This window comes from Ichthyophthirius multifiliis (genome assembly GCF_000220395.1).
Source record: "Ichthyophthirius multifiliis unplaced genomic scaffold scaff_1120509251140, whole genome shotgun sequence".
Taxonomy (NCBI): Eukaryota; Ciliophora; class Oligohymenophorea; order Hymenostomatida; genus Ichthyophthirius; species Ichthyophthirius multifiliis.
The window spans coordinates 39,907-54,823 of NW_004086166.1; the positions used below are offsets into that span (position 1 = coordinate 39,907).

Consider the following 14,917-nt stretch of genomic DNA (forward strand, 5'->3'; position numbering starts at 1 on the left):
ATTAATATGTAAGATTATAACTCATATGATTAAGAAAATAAGAGTTTTGAGAACTATTATTACCATATAAATGAAATATTGACTTTAATAATGCTTTTGAGAGCTATTTTAATTATTAGGACTCTTATTATGATGTCTTATTGGTATAATAATAGGACTTAGAGGATATGTAATTTATATGCTTGTGAGAGTAATTGGCTTTTTGTGGTAAAATGCTTGATGAAAAAAAGACCTTATAGTCTTTTGAGTGTTTCTATGTTTTTTTCTATTATGTTTTTTGGGTATGCTGTTAGAATATGCGAAGCACCCCTTTCTAGAAATACGAATGGGCTTTTTTTGTTTTATAATTATTCAAATAGTATTTGGAATATTATCATTACTATGACTACTGTTGGATATGGGGATTATTTCGCGAAAACTAATTTAGGAAGATTTGTTATTTTTTTTGTATGTTTGTGGGGTGTTTCTATTGTTTCTATTATGACTTTAACACTTACTAATACTATTTAGTAGAGTAATTTTGAAAAGAAGTCTTTTGTGGTTTTATAGAAACTTAAGTTCAAAAAATAAATCATAAATGAAGCAGCTTGTGTAATTACTTTAATGGTTAAAATTAGGTTAGCGGAGAAAAAAAAAAATTTGAAGGAAAACTTAAGGAGAAATTGTAAATCAAAATTAGAAAAGCAATTAATAGTTTCAAAATTAAAACCAGAATTTATAGAAATATTTTAGATTAAAATATTTATGAATAAATGGTATTTTTTTTATTTTTATTTTTATTTTTATATTTTTTTAGATTTAGTAATTTAGTTATCTTAGATAAGATTTTATAGAATTATAAAAAAAATAAACTTATTTATTATAAATTAATTTAAGAATTATGTAATTATTAAATATGAATTAATAAGATATAGAAGTTTTTAAAAATAAAATTTAACTTAGTAACTTGAATTTAACAAAAATTGAAGAAGAAAAGTGAAATAGTTATATAGTTATATACATATATTTATATATAAATGCTTATTTTATTATTTTTAATAAAAAACTTAATTTAATTATGAAATATATTATTTTGAGCAAAAAAATTATTAATTGCTACTTTCTTAATTATTTTTTTCTATAATATTTATTTATAAACTTACACATACAACAATAAAAAAAAGCGAAAAAAAAAAAACAAAAATATCAGAAAACTGTGTTTTTATTTGTTTATTGATTTTTTTAAACAAAAAATACAAAAAAAAACATAATAACAATATATAATATTTTTTTTTAAAAAAATAAGTTTAAAATTTTGGTAAATAAAAATATTTTAACAACATTTTAAATAATATAAAAAATTAATTAAAATAATAAAAACAAAATGTAAAAAAAAACCTATCTTATTATTTAAATAAAATATTTAATTTTATTAAGGATACAAAAAATAAGAAAAAAAACATTTTATAAGACTAAAATCATTTTTTCTTTTATAAATTTCTTTATTTTTCAGCCGCGACTACAGTTTTTTATTCTATAAACAATCCCTTTAATTACAATAAACAAAAATATATATATAAAATAAAAAAACCTTTCTTTTTCTAATTTTTTCTATAATTTATTTCGCTATATTAGTCTAATTAATTGAATCTCCATGTTCTTCTATTTCATCATCAGTCTAAGGTACAAAAAAAGGGTTAATTTTCAATACTTTCCAAGTATCAAACATTAACTAAGCATTGACCCTTCCCGAGGTTTTAATTTACATTTCAGTATAAAAATTCAGTGATTCCCCAACCGGTAAATGTGCTTTTATTAAAAATAAATTAGTACTTTCTTAAAGTTCTTCCTATACAATTTTCGCTCTTCTCTTATTTAAAAGTTCAAATACTTTTCCATAATTATCTTAATCATTTTAAAGTTCACATAAATACATTCCCTCTACAATTCTAGGTTATGCTCCTAAAAACGACTCTAAACAACAATCTTTCATAGTAGAAATTACCTAACCATTTATCGGGCCATAGGGATCTTTTTATATTTTTTATTGCTAAATACTAGATGTTTCGCTATTTTCATCATCTAAAGCTTAATCTTTTTCTTACTTATCTTCTATAGCTTAAATATCCTCTACTATATAACAAACACCCATCATAGGTTCTTCACATAGAGGTCCAGCCATCACGGCCATATCAAAACCTGATAGAATACAATTATGAATTTCTTCAGAAGATATTTTATATAATTATTCCATAATATGAACACTTTAAAATAAAAAATAATATATATATATATATATATATTTATTATAATATTTAAAAAAAGTTACTTTTTAATTAATTATTGTTTAAATGATTAACTAGATGTTTTAGAAGGTATTTTTTAAGAATCATATTCTGTTTTTTATTCTTCATCTTAAATTTTATTATTATTATTAATATTATTATTATTATTATTATTATTATTATTATTATTATTATTATTATCATTTTCTTCATTATTATTATTTTAATCTTGATTTAACTTTTATTTAAGTTTATATAAAAGACTTTATTCTTCTTTAATATTATTTATAATAAGCATATTTGGTCCATATTTATTAGGACCAAATCTAACTAAATTATTAATAATTAAATCTTTAAATTTTTTATCTTTTATTTTTTCATTAACTTATTTTTCGAATTCTTCTAAAAATCCTTTAATATAAAGTTAATTTTCATTTCCTTCATAAAATATTTTTTTCATTTAATTCGCACTTTTTTCCATCCATTCTGCCAATTCAAACTTAAAAGAAACACATCTGACTTTAATCATAATTTTTCCATTCGGCGTAATTTCAGTAAAATAATTCATTTTATTAATTAAGTCAAGTAAATTTACTTTATTTAACAATGTATTAATTTTCCCTTTATTAATTTAATCCTTTTTTTTAAAACTTACTTCTGTATTATATTTAAACTTCTCTTTTTCTTATTCTTCATCTAATAAACCATACCTAATATCATCTTCTTTTATTTTGAAAGTATCTATAATTTCCACATCTTCACATTATTCTTAAAATCTTAATTTAGCTTATTTTTTTAAGGTTTCTATATCTATTTCTTCATTATCATCTTCTTGTTGTTATTTATTATTTTCTCCATCTTTATTTGTTAGTACTTTTTTGTTTTTAAAGTTCTTACTTATAACAGTCTCTTTATATTAGATTATTGGATCAGAAATTTTAATAGGCACTTTAGCTAATACATTCTCTAAATCATTAATACATCTTTCTAAATGGACCTAACCGCAGGTTGCAAGGATCAAATCACCGTTACTTTCTGTAAAGACTTCCACTGAAGGGTCACTTTTGTTGAGTTTTTTAAGTCCTTGGATTAATGCGGGAAAATCATGTAAATTTACAGTAGTTAAGGAAACTTTAAGTATAGATTTTGCACCTATATTAATAGGAGTGAATGAAGGACAGTTAAAATTGGAAGATAGGGTAGCTGATTTAAATACTAATTAATCCAATCCGGAAATTGCGAAAACATTACCGGCTGTAATTTCTTATATTGCATCTAAATATTAACCCATCATTAAATATAATTAATTAGTTTAAAAATGTGTGTTTTCTTCATTCAAATTTCCTTTTTTTGGATTTATAATGTAAATTTTTTTCCCTTAAGTTAGTTTTCCACTATATATTCTTGCAAAACCGACTATTTTTTAACCTTATTATTGATTTTATATTTGAATTTCTTAATTTCTCTCATTTATATTAGATTATGGAACTGTAACCATTTTACATATATAAGCCACAACTGGAGAATCTTCATCTTTTTCACAATTTTAAATAGCTTTTTTTAATTCGGGAAATTTATGTAATTTCTTACATATTATATTTATTCGATTTTTTTAAGCCTATATAGGACTTGGCAAATAATCAATAATTGATTAAAACAAAGACTTATCTAAGGGTAACCATTAACTCATTATATACTAAGTGCATGCTTATTAGTTTTTTTATATAGAAGTTTTCATTTTTTCAGGAAGGTCTTATAATTGGAAAACTTGGCATACTTTTGTTAGTTTTTCTGTATCACAGTCTTTTACCATTTAATATATTGCCCATATATTTTTTAAAACAAAGTCTACAAAAAGAGGTTTTGATTTACTATTAGGTGGATTATTTGTTATTTCTTTAGTTTTCGGGTTTAAATAAAAATCACCCCACATACCTTTTTTTAAAGTCTTTTAAAAATAAATAATATTTTTGATGTTTTTTTAATATATTAAAAAAATTAAAAGTATTACTTCTTTATCCATATTTAATTTTTTTTAAAAAATATTCGCAAAATCATCTATAGTAAAACACCAGCAATCTAAAGCTGAACAAAAAACCACATTTCCATATGCAGGTTAAAAATAAGCATTTTTTTCAATATCTAAAATTAGTTCTTCATTTATTTTCTCATTTGTATTATCTATTTCTTACTTTACAAATGAAGATACTACAGCATTTACTTATTCGATTATCTATTATAAATGATTATATGCTTCTTCTTCTGAATGCCAAAATTCATTTTTAAGTCTATTTTTATTTATAATATTTTTTATAAAAAAAAGACAATACTTATCTATTTTATTTAATACTAGGATAGATTTAACTTTCTCTGTATAAGACTGTTTTAATACAGTATAAGTTTATGATGAAACACCTTCGATCACATCAACTAATATTAAAGATCCATCTGTGAGCCTTAATGCGCTACTTACTTCAGAGGAAAATTCTACATGACCAGGTGAGTCAATTAGATTTATTAAATATTCTTAATTTTTTTTATATGGATCTTGGTATATTAATGATATGGAAGATGATTTCATTGTTATTCCTCGATTTTATTCATCTGGCATGGAATCTAAATACCTTAATTTGCCTACTAATTTTTTAGATATTATATTATTTGATGATATTAAAGAATCAGATAATGTTGTTTTTCCTATTTTTTATTAATTTTTGTATATAAATAATTATTAAAACCGTGATCTACATGTGCGACTATAGATATATTTCTTATGTTTTCAGTACATTTTTAAAGGTCAAGTATCTTTTAAAATCTTTATTATTCCATTTATTAAAAATTTAGATGTAATTTTTTATTATATTGTTTATTTTTTTTAAGAGTTGATTTTATTTTTTTTCGTTTTAGGATGATTTTTTTTTTACTTTTTTTAAATATTTATTTTTTTTTAAAAAAAGAAAAATTATGAGATTATATTTTTTTTTATAAAAATTCTTAATTGTAAAAATAAATAATAAAAAATTTATTTTATTTAGATAAATTAAAAAATTAAATATAAATAATATATTATATAAAAAAAATATTAATTTTAATATATAATAATTTATTTTTAAAAGTAATTCTTTTACAATATATTTTTTATTTTAAATATTGTTTTATATATATATAAAAAATATATATAAATATATATATATAATTTATATATAATAAATTTTAAATTTATATAGATATATATTTTAAAAATAATTATTATATATATTTTTTTATATTAAAATAAATTATACAATATTTTTATTTTAGAAATATATCTAAATAAATATTTTTTATTTATTTTTAACATTTAATAAAAATATTTTTTTTTGTTCATCATTTATAGATACATTTATATATAATTTATGTTTAATTATATTAAATATAAGAATTATTATTTTTTTAAAAAAAAATTACATTTAATATTGATTATATCACAAATTAATATAATAATTAAATATTTTTTAACAATTTTTATTTTTATATTTTTTTTTTTATATATAATTATAATTTATATTATTTTTGTCATCATATTTATATTTTATAAGATATATTATTTTATCTTATATATATTTTATTTATAATAAATTATATAATTATATTTTTTTTTATTTTTTTTTATATATTTATAATGTATTAATTTTATATTAATTCATTTTTTTTTTATATTACTTTATTTTTTTAATTTGATATAAAATAAATTTAATTATTTATATATATATTTCAAATAAATTTATTTTTTATATTTTATTTTCTTTTCTAAATAATATAAATTTCAATTTTCATATTAAAAGCATAATTTAAATTTATATGATTTTTAATGATGATTTTAATTTATTAAATTATATATTTATAAGATTAATTTTTTATATTTTTATTATTTTTTTGAAATATTTTACTAAAATCATATTCATTTCTTTATATTTTATTATAATTTATATTTATTAATTTTTTAATTTCCTTATAATAAAAAATGAATTTTCATTTAAAAAAAAAATATTAATATAATTTTTTATTTAATTATTTTATTTTTTTACATATATTTATTTATATAATATTTAACATTTATTAATTGTTTTTACATAAAAAATAATATACTTATTAAAATGCTTTTTTAATAATATTTAATAAAACATTGTTTAAACTGAATTTATTACCATAATTTTTAAACATTACTTATATATTTTTAATCTTTCATTTATATTTATAATTTTTTTTTATTTTTATTTTTAAGATAAATAAAAAATACTCTTTATTAAATATTTTATAATTACAACAAAAATATTATGATAAGCAATAGTTAAAACATAAATTACATATATTAAAAATTCTTTTATTTATATTAAATTATTTATATTACTTTTTAATAATTTTATCTTAAATAAATACTATAATAAATAAATGAATATTATAAAGCTTAACTATATTTATTTAATTAACTAAAATTACAGAATCTTTTAATTTTTAAGGACTTATTCTAATGCTAATTATAATTATTTTTAAACTATTTTTTTTCAACCTTTCATATTGATAAGTAAGCTGAAATATTAAATATAATAACTTTATTACTTTTACATAAAGTAATGTTTTATAATGTTATTAGGAAATTCTCCTATTATAAATTTGACATTGTTAAATAGTTTAAAAATTAAAATAGTTAATCTTATATACTTCAAAATAGTTTTAAACTGAATATAAATTAAGAAATATTTACAATTAATTATAATTTAAAATATAAAAAAAAAATATAAAAATATTAAAAGTATAAAAAAAAATATATGTATATATATATATATAAAAAAAAAATTATAAAATATAAACTATTATTATATAACTTGTTAGTTATACATGAAAATAAAATAAAAATTATATATAAATAATAACTTTCTATTTTAATATTAATTATTTTTATATAATATCATTTAATAATATATTTAAACAATTTTTTTTTTAATTATTTTTCATATCTCTAATGAACAGAATTAATCTTAAGAATTAGAACTATCATTACTTTTAACAAAATTTTATTAATTTAAATTAGGATCAAGTAGTTTTCTTAAGTGTTCATGTCCATTATATAAAGCCATATCCATAGCATTCATTCCTCTTTTATTAGTTTGTCTTAAATCAGCACCTTTATGTATCAAATAATAAACAAGTTCTGAATTTCCTGTATATGCTGCAGTTTATATAGGAGTCCAATTATATTTATTTAAGTAAAGATTGATATCAACATTCTCCTACTCAAATATTTTAATAAAGCGTTCACTTTAATCATTTATAATACTCACAAATAATCCATATTAAACATCTTTAAATAGCATAGCCGTATTAAAATATATAAGAGGAATTTTTATATTTTTTTTTCTTTTTTTTTTTTACTTTTTTTTAATTAAAAAAAATTATTATGATTTTTGTTTTTCTAACCTTTTTTTAATATATAACTTTTTTTTTTTAATTTATTTCTTTTTCTTCTTTATTTTTAATGTAAATTAAAATTATATTAGTTTTTGTTTTGTTTTGGTTTTTATCTATTTCCTTTTTTTATTATTGTTATCTATTTTACTTTTAATATTAATTAACTAATTAAAGTTGATCGATCTATTTTGCATGTTTAATATAAAAAAAATATATTTAAAACAAGCGATAATATTAAAACTTTTACCTGATAAATGCTATATAAAAATAGAAAATAAATAGAAAATTTTAATTTATATTATATAATTATTTAAAAATATTTTAACATATTAATAAATAAATAAACATTTAAAAAATTAAAAATTTAAAGAAAATATTAATTATATGATTATTTTCAAATTAAAATATATGGATATTAAATATAAGTAATATTATCAAATTTATAAAAATAAAATACATGTATTATTTATTTGTATTTTTATATCTTAAATAAATATTATTTAATATTATATAAGTTTATTATATTTGTATTATATTTTCTCTTATATATCCTTACGTCAAAATTATATCCATCAATTTAAAATTATTTAAATTCATTCTCCAAATTCAAAATATTTTAAATAATTCATGTAGTTATCTGATTCTATATTTATATTCTATCTTTTGAATAAGATTATCACTTTTTTAATATATTATATTTACTCTTAACTTTCTATTAATTTTCATTTAAATCATGATTATGTGTTATTAATTTATCAATATTATTTATTTTTATTGGTATTTCATCTTTTTAACAACAATCATTTTTAACTTTTGAATTAATTTAATATTACAATCTTATATGATCTAAATTATTATTATAATTTTTCAATTATCTACTTAAATATTAATTTCTATAAATAATTATATTACATTAGTTATATTTATTATTCCCTAACTTTTAAAATTACTATATATATTATTCTTCTTAACTTTATTATTTTAAATTTTAAATAATATGATATCTATATTACATAATAAATATATCTTCTAAATTATGTATATTTAATTATTCTAATTAATTAATTTTTAAATATAATTATATTCTTAAAGTTTTTACTAAATACGAACTATATACTTTTTCTATACTTTATTTAAAGCAATTTTTTTTTTTTTTTTTTTTTGCCTAGTTTCTACTATATGAGATTCCATATATAAATTATGATTTAACAACTTTATTTATAAGATATTTAAATTTTTCCGGTTTTTTTTTATATTATTATTTTTATTCAATTTATTCATATGTATATTGTTCTTTTATTTTTAGTTTTTAACTTAATTTTATTCTATATTAATTATAAATGATATCGGTAAATAATCTGAAGGTATAAATTATTTATAATTTAATTATAATTATTTATCTTTATTAATTATATATTACAAATTTTTATGTAATTAATATCATATTAATATATTTTAATTAAATTTTCTTTATTTATTTTCAGAGATATATTCATATTCGTTTTTTTTAAATTTATACTGATATTTACATTATCTTAGTAAAATAAATCATCTTAATCAACGATTATTTAGCGATTCAAATTTGCTGCTAATACTGTTCCCATACATAAATTACTTTTTTCATGATTTCTTTATAATTTGATAAGTAGAACATATCAATTAATTAATTAAATCTTAAGAATTTATAGTTTATCTGTATTAAGTTTCCGTGTATAAATTTTACACCTTTGTAGTTAGTTAGAGTATCTATTCCAGTCCCACTTTTTATTCAGTATAACTTTCAATAACTATATAGTAGTTATGATAGGTTATACATTATATCTTATATTTAGACAATAAAAAAATATATTATTACTTTTCTTTAAGGTATTATTTTATTTAAATTAAAGGGATGGTTTTTTCTTTATTAAAGGAACTTAATTAATTATTTTCTATTTTTTTGTAATATTTTTATTTTATTTTTAAATATTTATTTTTATTATTTTAAATTAATTTTATAACTATTTTTATTGTTTCTATCTTATATAAATATTATTTTTACTTATTTCTATTATTAATTATTTCGATATATTAATTTTTTATTTAGTCTACTTAAATATTAAATAATCTATTTATTAATAATTATTTTATCAGCATTAAATTATATGTATATAATCTTATTTATTATTAATTTAAAATTGGCTTATATTTCTATAAATAATATTTTATTAAAATTATTACTATCTAATGCGAATATTTTTTATTACGTATTTAATTAAATTTTTTAATGTCTTTATATATATATATAAATTATTTATTTTAGTAAACAAAATTTAATTTAAATTAATATTTTTTTTTATATAATTTTTTATTTTAAGAATAATAAATGCAAATATAAATAAAAAGAATTACATTTAATATTGAATAATAAAAATTAATTATTTTCAAATTTTTTTGTATGTAATTTTTAAAAAAGAAAATTATTAAAAATTAGTAAAATCAAAAAAATTTATAAAAACTATTTATATTTTATAATAATTTCATAATGAGATAATCTTACAATACCATTTAAAAGTCAAAAAAGAGTAATTAATATTTATTGATATATAAAATTAATAAATTATTTATTTATCGTTAATAATAATAAATTATATTTTATTCATACTAAAATAAAAATAAAATTAATATTTATTTTTATTTTTATTTATAAATAAATAATCTAATGCATTAAAATTAATATTTATTTTATTTTATAATTTAAAAATAAATTATTTAATTTTAAACATATTTTTATGTTTTAAATATAATTATTATAACCTTTTTGTATCAAAACATTTTCAAAAAAAATATTAATACTAATTAAACGTAAATGATTTTAAACTGAAAATATTTATTTAGTTTAAATTATAATGCAAACTAACAATTAATTGATAAAATTATAATTTTATACTACTTCTCATTAATAATTTGCTTAATATATATATATATAAAATTATTTATATTTAGTATTATTTATAATTTTTTTATAATTTTAAAAATATAAATTTAATTATATAAATTGATAAAATTATTAATTTGGAAAAAATAATTTAAATTTTCTTTAATATTATTTTATTAAATTTATTTAATTTTAGGTGAATTAAGTTAAATTAGAAATAAAATAAGGTATCTTAATATAATAAAAAGTTTTTTTATTTTTTTTATATTTTTTAAAAAAAAATTTGTTAAAAATTATAAAAACAATTATTAAAGGAAATAATGAAAAAATAAATAATAAAAAAAAATTTTTAAAATATATAATAAAAAAAAAAATCAACATAAATCAAAAAAAAAAATAATAATAATAATAATAATAATAAATAAATATTATTATAAAATTTATAATATATGATATAAAATAAGTTAGCTTATCCTCAAAGTAATTCTTATTAAGATGATGTGACCCAATAAACCGCAAATTTTTTCTTCCCAAAAGAAAATAATAATTTATTACAAGACAAAAATATAATAAATTCTCCTTAATAAAGTGATAATTCTTAAAATTTACTCAGAAGATCAATGCAATTTCGATAAAAAAGTGAATCGGGTAGATTACTATTTAATGAAAACATCCCAAAAAACATCCAGAATGACTCCGAAAATAAAGCTAATGTTTAATAATATCAAATATAATCATAAAATTAAAGAAAAGAAAAAATAATATAAATTAATAAAAAACTAGTCATGTTTATAAAATACCATAAATACACCAGGAAATACATAGGAAAGTCAATAATAGTTAATAGGTGATTAAAATTACTTTTCTCCAAAAATTTAAATTTAAACAAATAAATATCTTTTAGAGTAAATATAAATGAATAATATAATTCTTTTGATTAACTAAAAGATAAGAATAAAAGTGATATATAAAATAGTAAAAACTCAATTATATTTGATGGTACATTCAACTTTCATACATAAAATAATAATAAAAATGATGAATTCAAAAAACTCCCGGTTTTAGGAAATAATATATAAAACTAATAAAATTCGTTGTATGTGTATTAATAATAAATATAATAATAACAAAAATTATTAAATTAATAAATTAATAATAAAAATTTAGCTAAATATGCATAAATTAATATAGTTAATAACGATTTATAAAATAAATAGTGTAAAGAGTAAACAAAAAATATATATATATTAATAATTTATATTATATATATATATATATTATAATATAAATCAAATATTATATCTTATATAAATATATAAATTATTATAATTTATATATTTTAACTTCTTTTTTTTAAATATTAAAATAATTCTTTTATAAAAAAAGATTTCCAGAATAATTAATAAATTTAAAAAATAGAAGATAAATATTTTCTTAAGGAAATAATATTAAAAATTTTATTGAATAAAATAATACAATTGAAAATACAACAGAAATTAGTTTAAATAGTTTAAGTGAAAATAAATAAAATTAACTTTTGAGTCCTAACAAGCATTAATAAATTTTAAATTTGGGCTTATAATAATCATTAAAATATTAATTAATTAATAATTCAAATAATTATAATATTTAAAATTAAAATAAATAAGAATATCAAGACTTTAAATAATTAAATGAATATAATAATTTAAAATTGTAAAAAATAAATGAATAAAATTAAAAATTTACACCCTAGTTTTAAAATATATAAGTGCCTACTATATATTCTTTAAATTCACCTTAAAAAAATCAAATTTAAGACAATTAAAATAATTAAAAAAAAAGAAATCTCTATAATTTTAATTAAGAAAATAGTATTCAATAATAATAAAATTAAATTATGAATAGAAAAAATGATATATCTATACCAAATAAATTCATTAAATCTGAATAAAATTAAATAAATCCTTAAATATTAAATCAACCATAGATAAATTTAGTAAAGAGTGTAGATATGAATTCTAAAAATAATGATATATAAATATATAAATAATAAAATTTTATAATAAATAATATTTTATAAAATATGGAAATTATAAATGAAATTTAAAATCCAAAAAGCCTATAAATTTATAAATGTTAGCAATAATTATAATAAAAATAATAATAATATAAATATTAATAGAAACAATAATAATAATAGTAATAATAGTAATAATAATAATAATAAAAATAATAATAATAATAATAATAATAATAATTAATTTTATCAAACTAACTTCTTTTCTAATAATAATAATAAAGTTCTACTAAAAAGTTTTTGCAGAGAAAACCTTAAACTAAAATTTTAAATAGAGTTTTTTCTTCCAAATCTGACATAAAGCCATATAAAAATATTAGTTAAAAAGGAATTCCCTAAACAGCTGAATAGATTTTAGATTGCTATGAAGATTTTAATTTTAATAAATAATATTAATCAAATACAACATTTAAAAGATAGAAATTCGTATAAAATACAGAATTAAATAATTAATTTGAATAATAAAATGATGTATTAAAAAAATATATGACTATGAATAGCGATGAAAAATATAAAGATTAGCTTATTTGATGTTTTATATATCTACATTAAATAAAAGAATTAATATATTATTTATTTCTATATGATATAAATTTATATATAATGAATTAAAATTAAATATAACTTATATATTTACTTTTTAATTCATATTTTTTAAAAAATACTCTTTTTATTATATATATATATATTTACAAAAAATATATTATAATAATATTAAAAATATATATTAAAATATAAATATTAAATATGATATATGTTTACTCTTACTATAAATATTGTCTTTAAATATTATATAAAGTTTTATTTCAAAATCTTATATAGATAAAAATAAAATTAGTTTAATATATTAAAAAGATTATAAACAACAGTTAAAAAAGATTTAGATAAAAAACACATACTAATTATATATATATATAAAATAAAAAAAAGTCAACTTTATTTATAAGTAAAAGTATTATCAAATATTGATTTTTCTAAAAGTAAAATTCCATTTTTTCTATCATATTATTAAACCCTTTAAATTGCATTTTATAAATTTTCACAAATTCCACTTTCTAAATGTCTTAAAGCAAGTCTTTCTTCTGCAATTTCTTATTCACATTATATGAAAATTTTTAAATCAAAAAGTTATTCAAATCCCAATCTTCCATAAATAAATACAAGCCTTCCACAATAATTATTTATATATCTTTACTTATAATAATATCATTTTCTATAGGATCTTTTAAACTATGATCAAAAGATGGAAATTTCATTTCATTTTAATTTATATAAATAAAATTTTATAAATCATTTTTGAATTTTACATTATTGAATGTGTCTGGGGCACCTCTTCTTTTTAATTAATCTTGATTTAGTTCATTTCTGTAATAATGATAACCATCCATAGGTATTATCTAACATATTTTAGAACCCATTATATTTTATAATTAATTACATAATGTTGTTTTACCAGATCCAGGAACACCAACTATTCCTATTATTACTTTTTGCTTTTATTTTCTTATTTCTTTTATTTAATCAATTATTTTAATTTGTTAATTATTTATATTATATTCATTCATTTTTATTTAAAAATAATTAATTATATAATTTATTTATATTAATGCTAATGTTTTTTATTTTTTTTGGTAGTCTTTTACTTTCTATATAAAAAATAAAAATATAAATTTAATTAATTATTATTAAATTTTAATAGAAATATTTATAAATTTCAATATTTTGTTCATAAATATCAATTTATAATAGGATAAATTTGTATAAGTAATTAATTAAATTTTTATTTTATTTTAAAAAAAAAAAAATTAAAAATAATTTTTTTGTTTATGTTACAAATAAATAATTTAATGATTATATGCATTTTTATATATAGGAATATATAATATAAAATAATTTTATTAATTAAAAAATAAAATAAATAATCAATAAATATAATTTAGTTTAAAACATTGAAAAAAAAAAAAGATAACTAATAATATAGAGAAATATAATATAAAATATATGTATAATTTACACATAGAAAAATAATAAGCAAATATAAGAAATAAAACAATTATTATAAATATTTACAATAAAAATAGAAATATATATAAAATACAAATTTAAAAGATATACAGATTTATTTTAAAGCTAAAAAAAAATATAAAGATTATATATAATTTTAATAATTTTTTTTTTTTTTTTTTTTTTTTAACTAAAAATATATATAAATAAAAAAAAAAAAAAAAA

The 14,917-nt window shown here is 15.3% G+C and overlaps 2 protein-coding genes across 2 annotated transcripts, besides 20 other annotated features; one reads left to right on the forward strand and one right to left on the reverse strand. All coding sequences in view use genetic code 6, as the record gives it.

The window, feature by feature from the left end:
- Nucleotides 1-212: 212 nt before the first annotated feature.
- Nucleotides 213-524, forward strand: IMG5_147710 (hypothetical protein; the record flags this gene model as incomplete). The annotated part of the gene is made up of 1 exon (XM_004031030.1): nt 213-524. The coding sequence occupies one exon, from the start codon at nt 213-215 to the stop codon at nt 522-524; it is 312 nt and encodes a 103-aa protein (XP_004031078.1).
- Nucleotides 525-761: 237 nt separating this feature from the next.
- Nucleotides 762-791: a microsatellite.
- A 666-nt stretch (nt 792-1,457) lies between these two features.
- Nucleotides 1,458-5,093, reverse strand: IMG5_147720 (hypothetical protein; the record flags this gene model as incomplete). Its single annotated transcript, XM_004031031.1, has 7 exons — nt 1,458-1,526; nt 1,571-2,243; nt 2,309-2,734; nt 2,975-4,212; nt 4,276-4,552; nt 4,595-4,961; nt 5,003-5,093. 7 exons carry the CDS (start codon nt 5,091-5,093, stop codon nt 1,458-1,460), a joined length of 3,141 nt encoding a protein of 1,046 aa, XP_004031079.1.
- Nucleotides 2,402-2,487: a microsatellite.
- Nucleotides 5,094-5,420: 327 nt separating the features above from the next.
- Nucleotides 5,421-5,470: a microsatellite.
- Nucleotides 5,421-5,476: a microsatellite.
- Nucleotides 5,422-5,471: a microsatellite.
- Nucleotides 5,459-5,505: a microsatellite.
- Nucleotides 5,506-5,764: 259 nt separating this feature from the next.
- Nucleotides 5,765-5,794: a microsatellite.
- A 48-nt stretch (nt 5,795-5,842) lies between these two features.
- Nucleotides 5,843-5,877: a microsatellite.
- Nucleotides 5,878-5,934: 57 nt separating this feature from the next.
- Nucleotides 5,935-5,977: a microsatellite.
- Nucleotides 5,978-7,025: 1,048 nt separating this feature from the next.
- Nucleotides 7,026-7,112: a microsatellite.
- Nucleotides 7,113-7,652: 540 nt separating this feature from the next.
- Nucleotides 7,653-7,684: a microsatellite.
- Nucleotides 7,685-9,637: 1,953 nt separating this feature from the next.
- Nucleotides 9,638-9,689: a microsatellite.
- Nucleotides 9,638-9,710: a microsatellite.
- Nucleotides 9,711-9,753: 43 nt separating this feature from the next.
- Nucleotides 9,754-9,788: a microsatellite.
- Nucleotides 9,789-10,944: 1,156 nt separating this feature from the next.
- Nucleotides 10,945-11,057: a microsatellite.
- Nucleotides 11,025-11,050: a microsatellite.
- An 808-nt stretch (nt 11,058-11,865) lies between the features above and the next one.
- Nucleotides 11,866-11,967: a microsatellite.
- Nucleotides 11,866-11,968: a microsatellite.
- A 784-nt stretch (nt 11,969-12,752) lies between these two features.
- Nucleotides 12,753-12,869: a microsatellite.
- Nucleotides 12,870-13,367: 498 nt separating this feature from the next.
- Nucleotides 13,368-13,444: a microsatellite.
- Nucleotides 13,445-14,917: the final 1,473 nt, after the last annotated feature.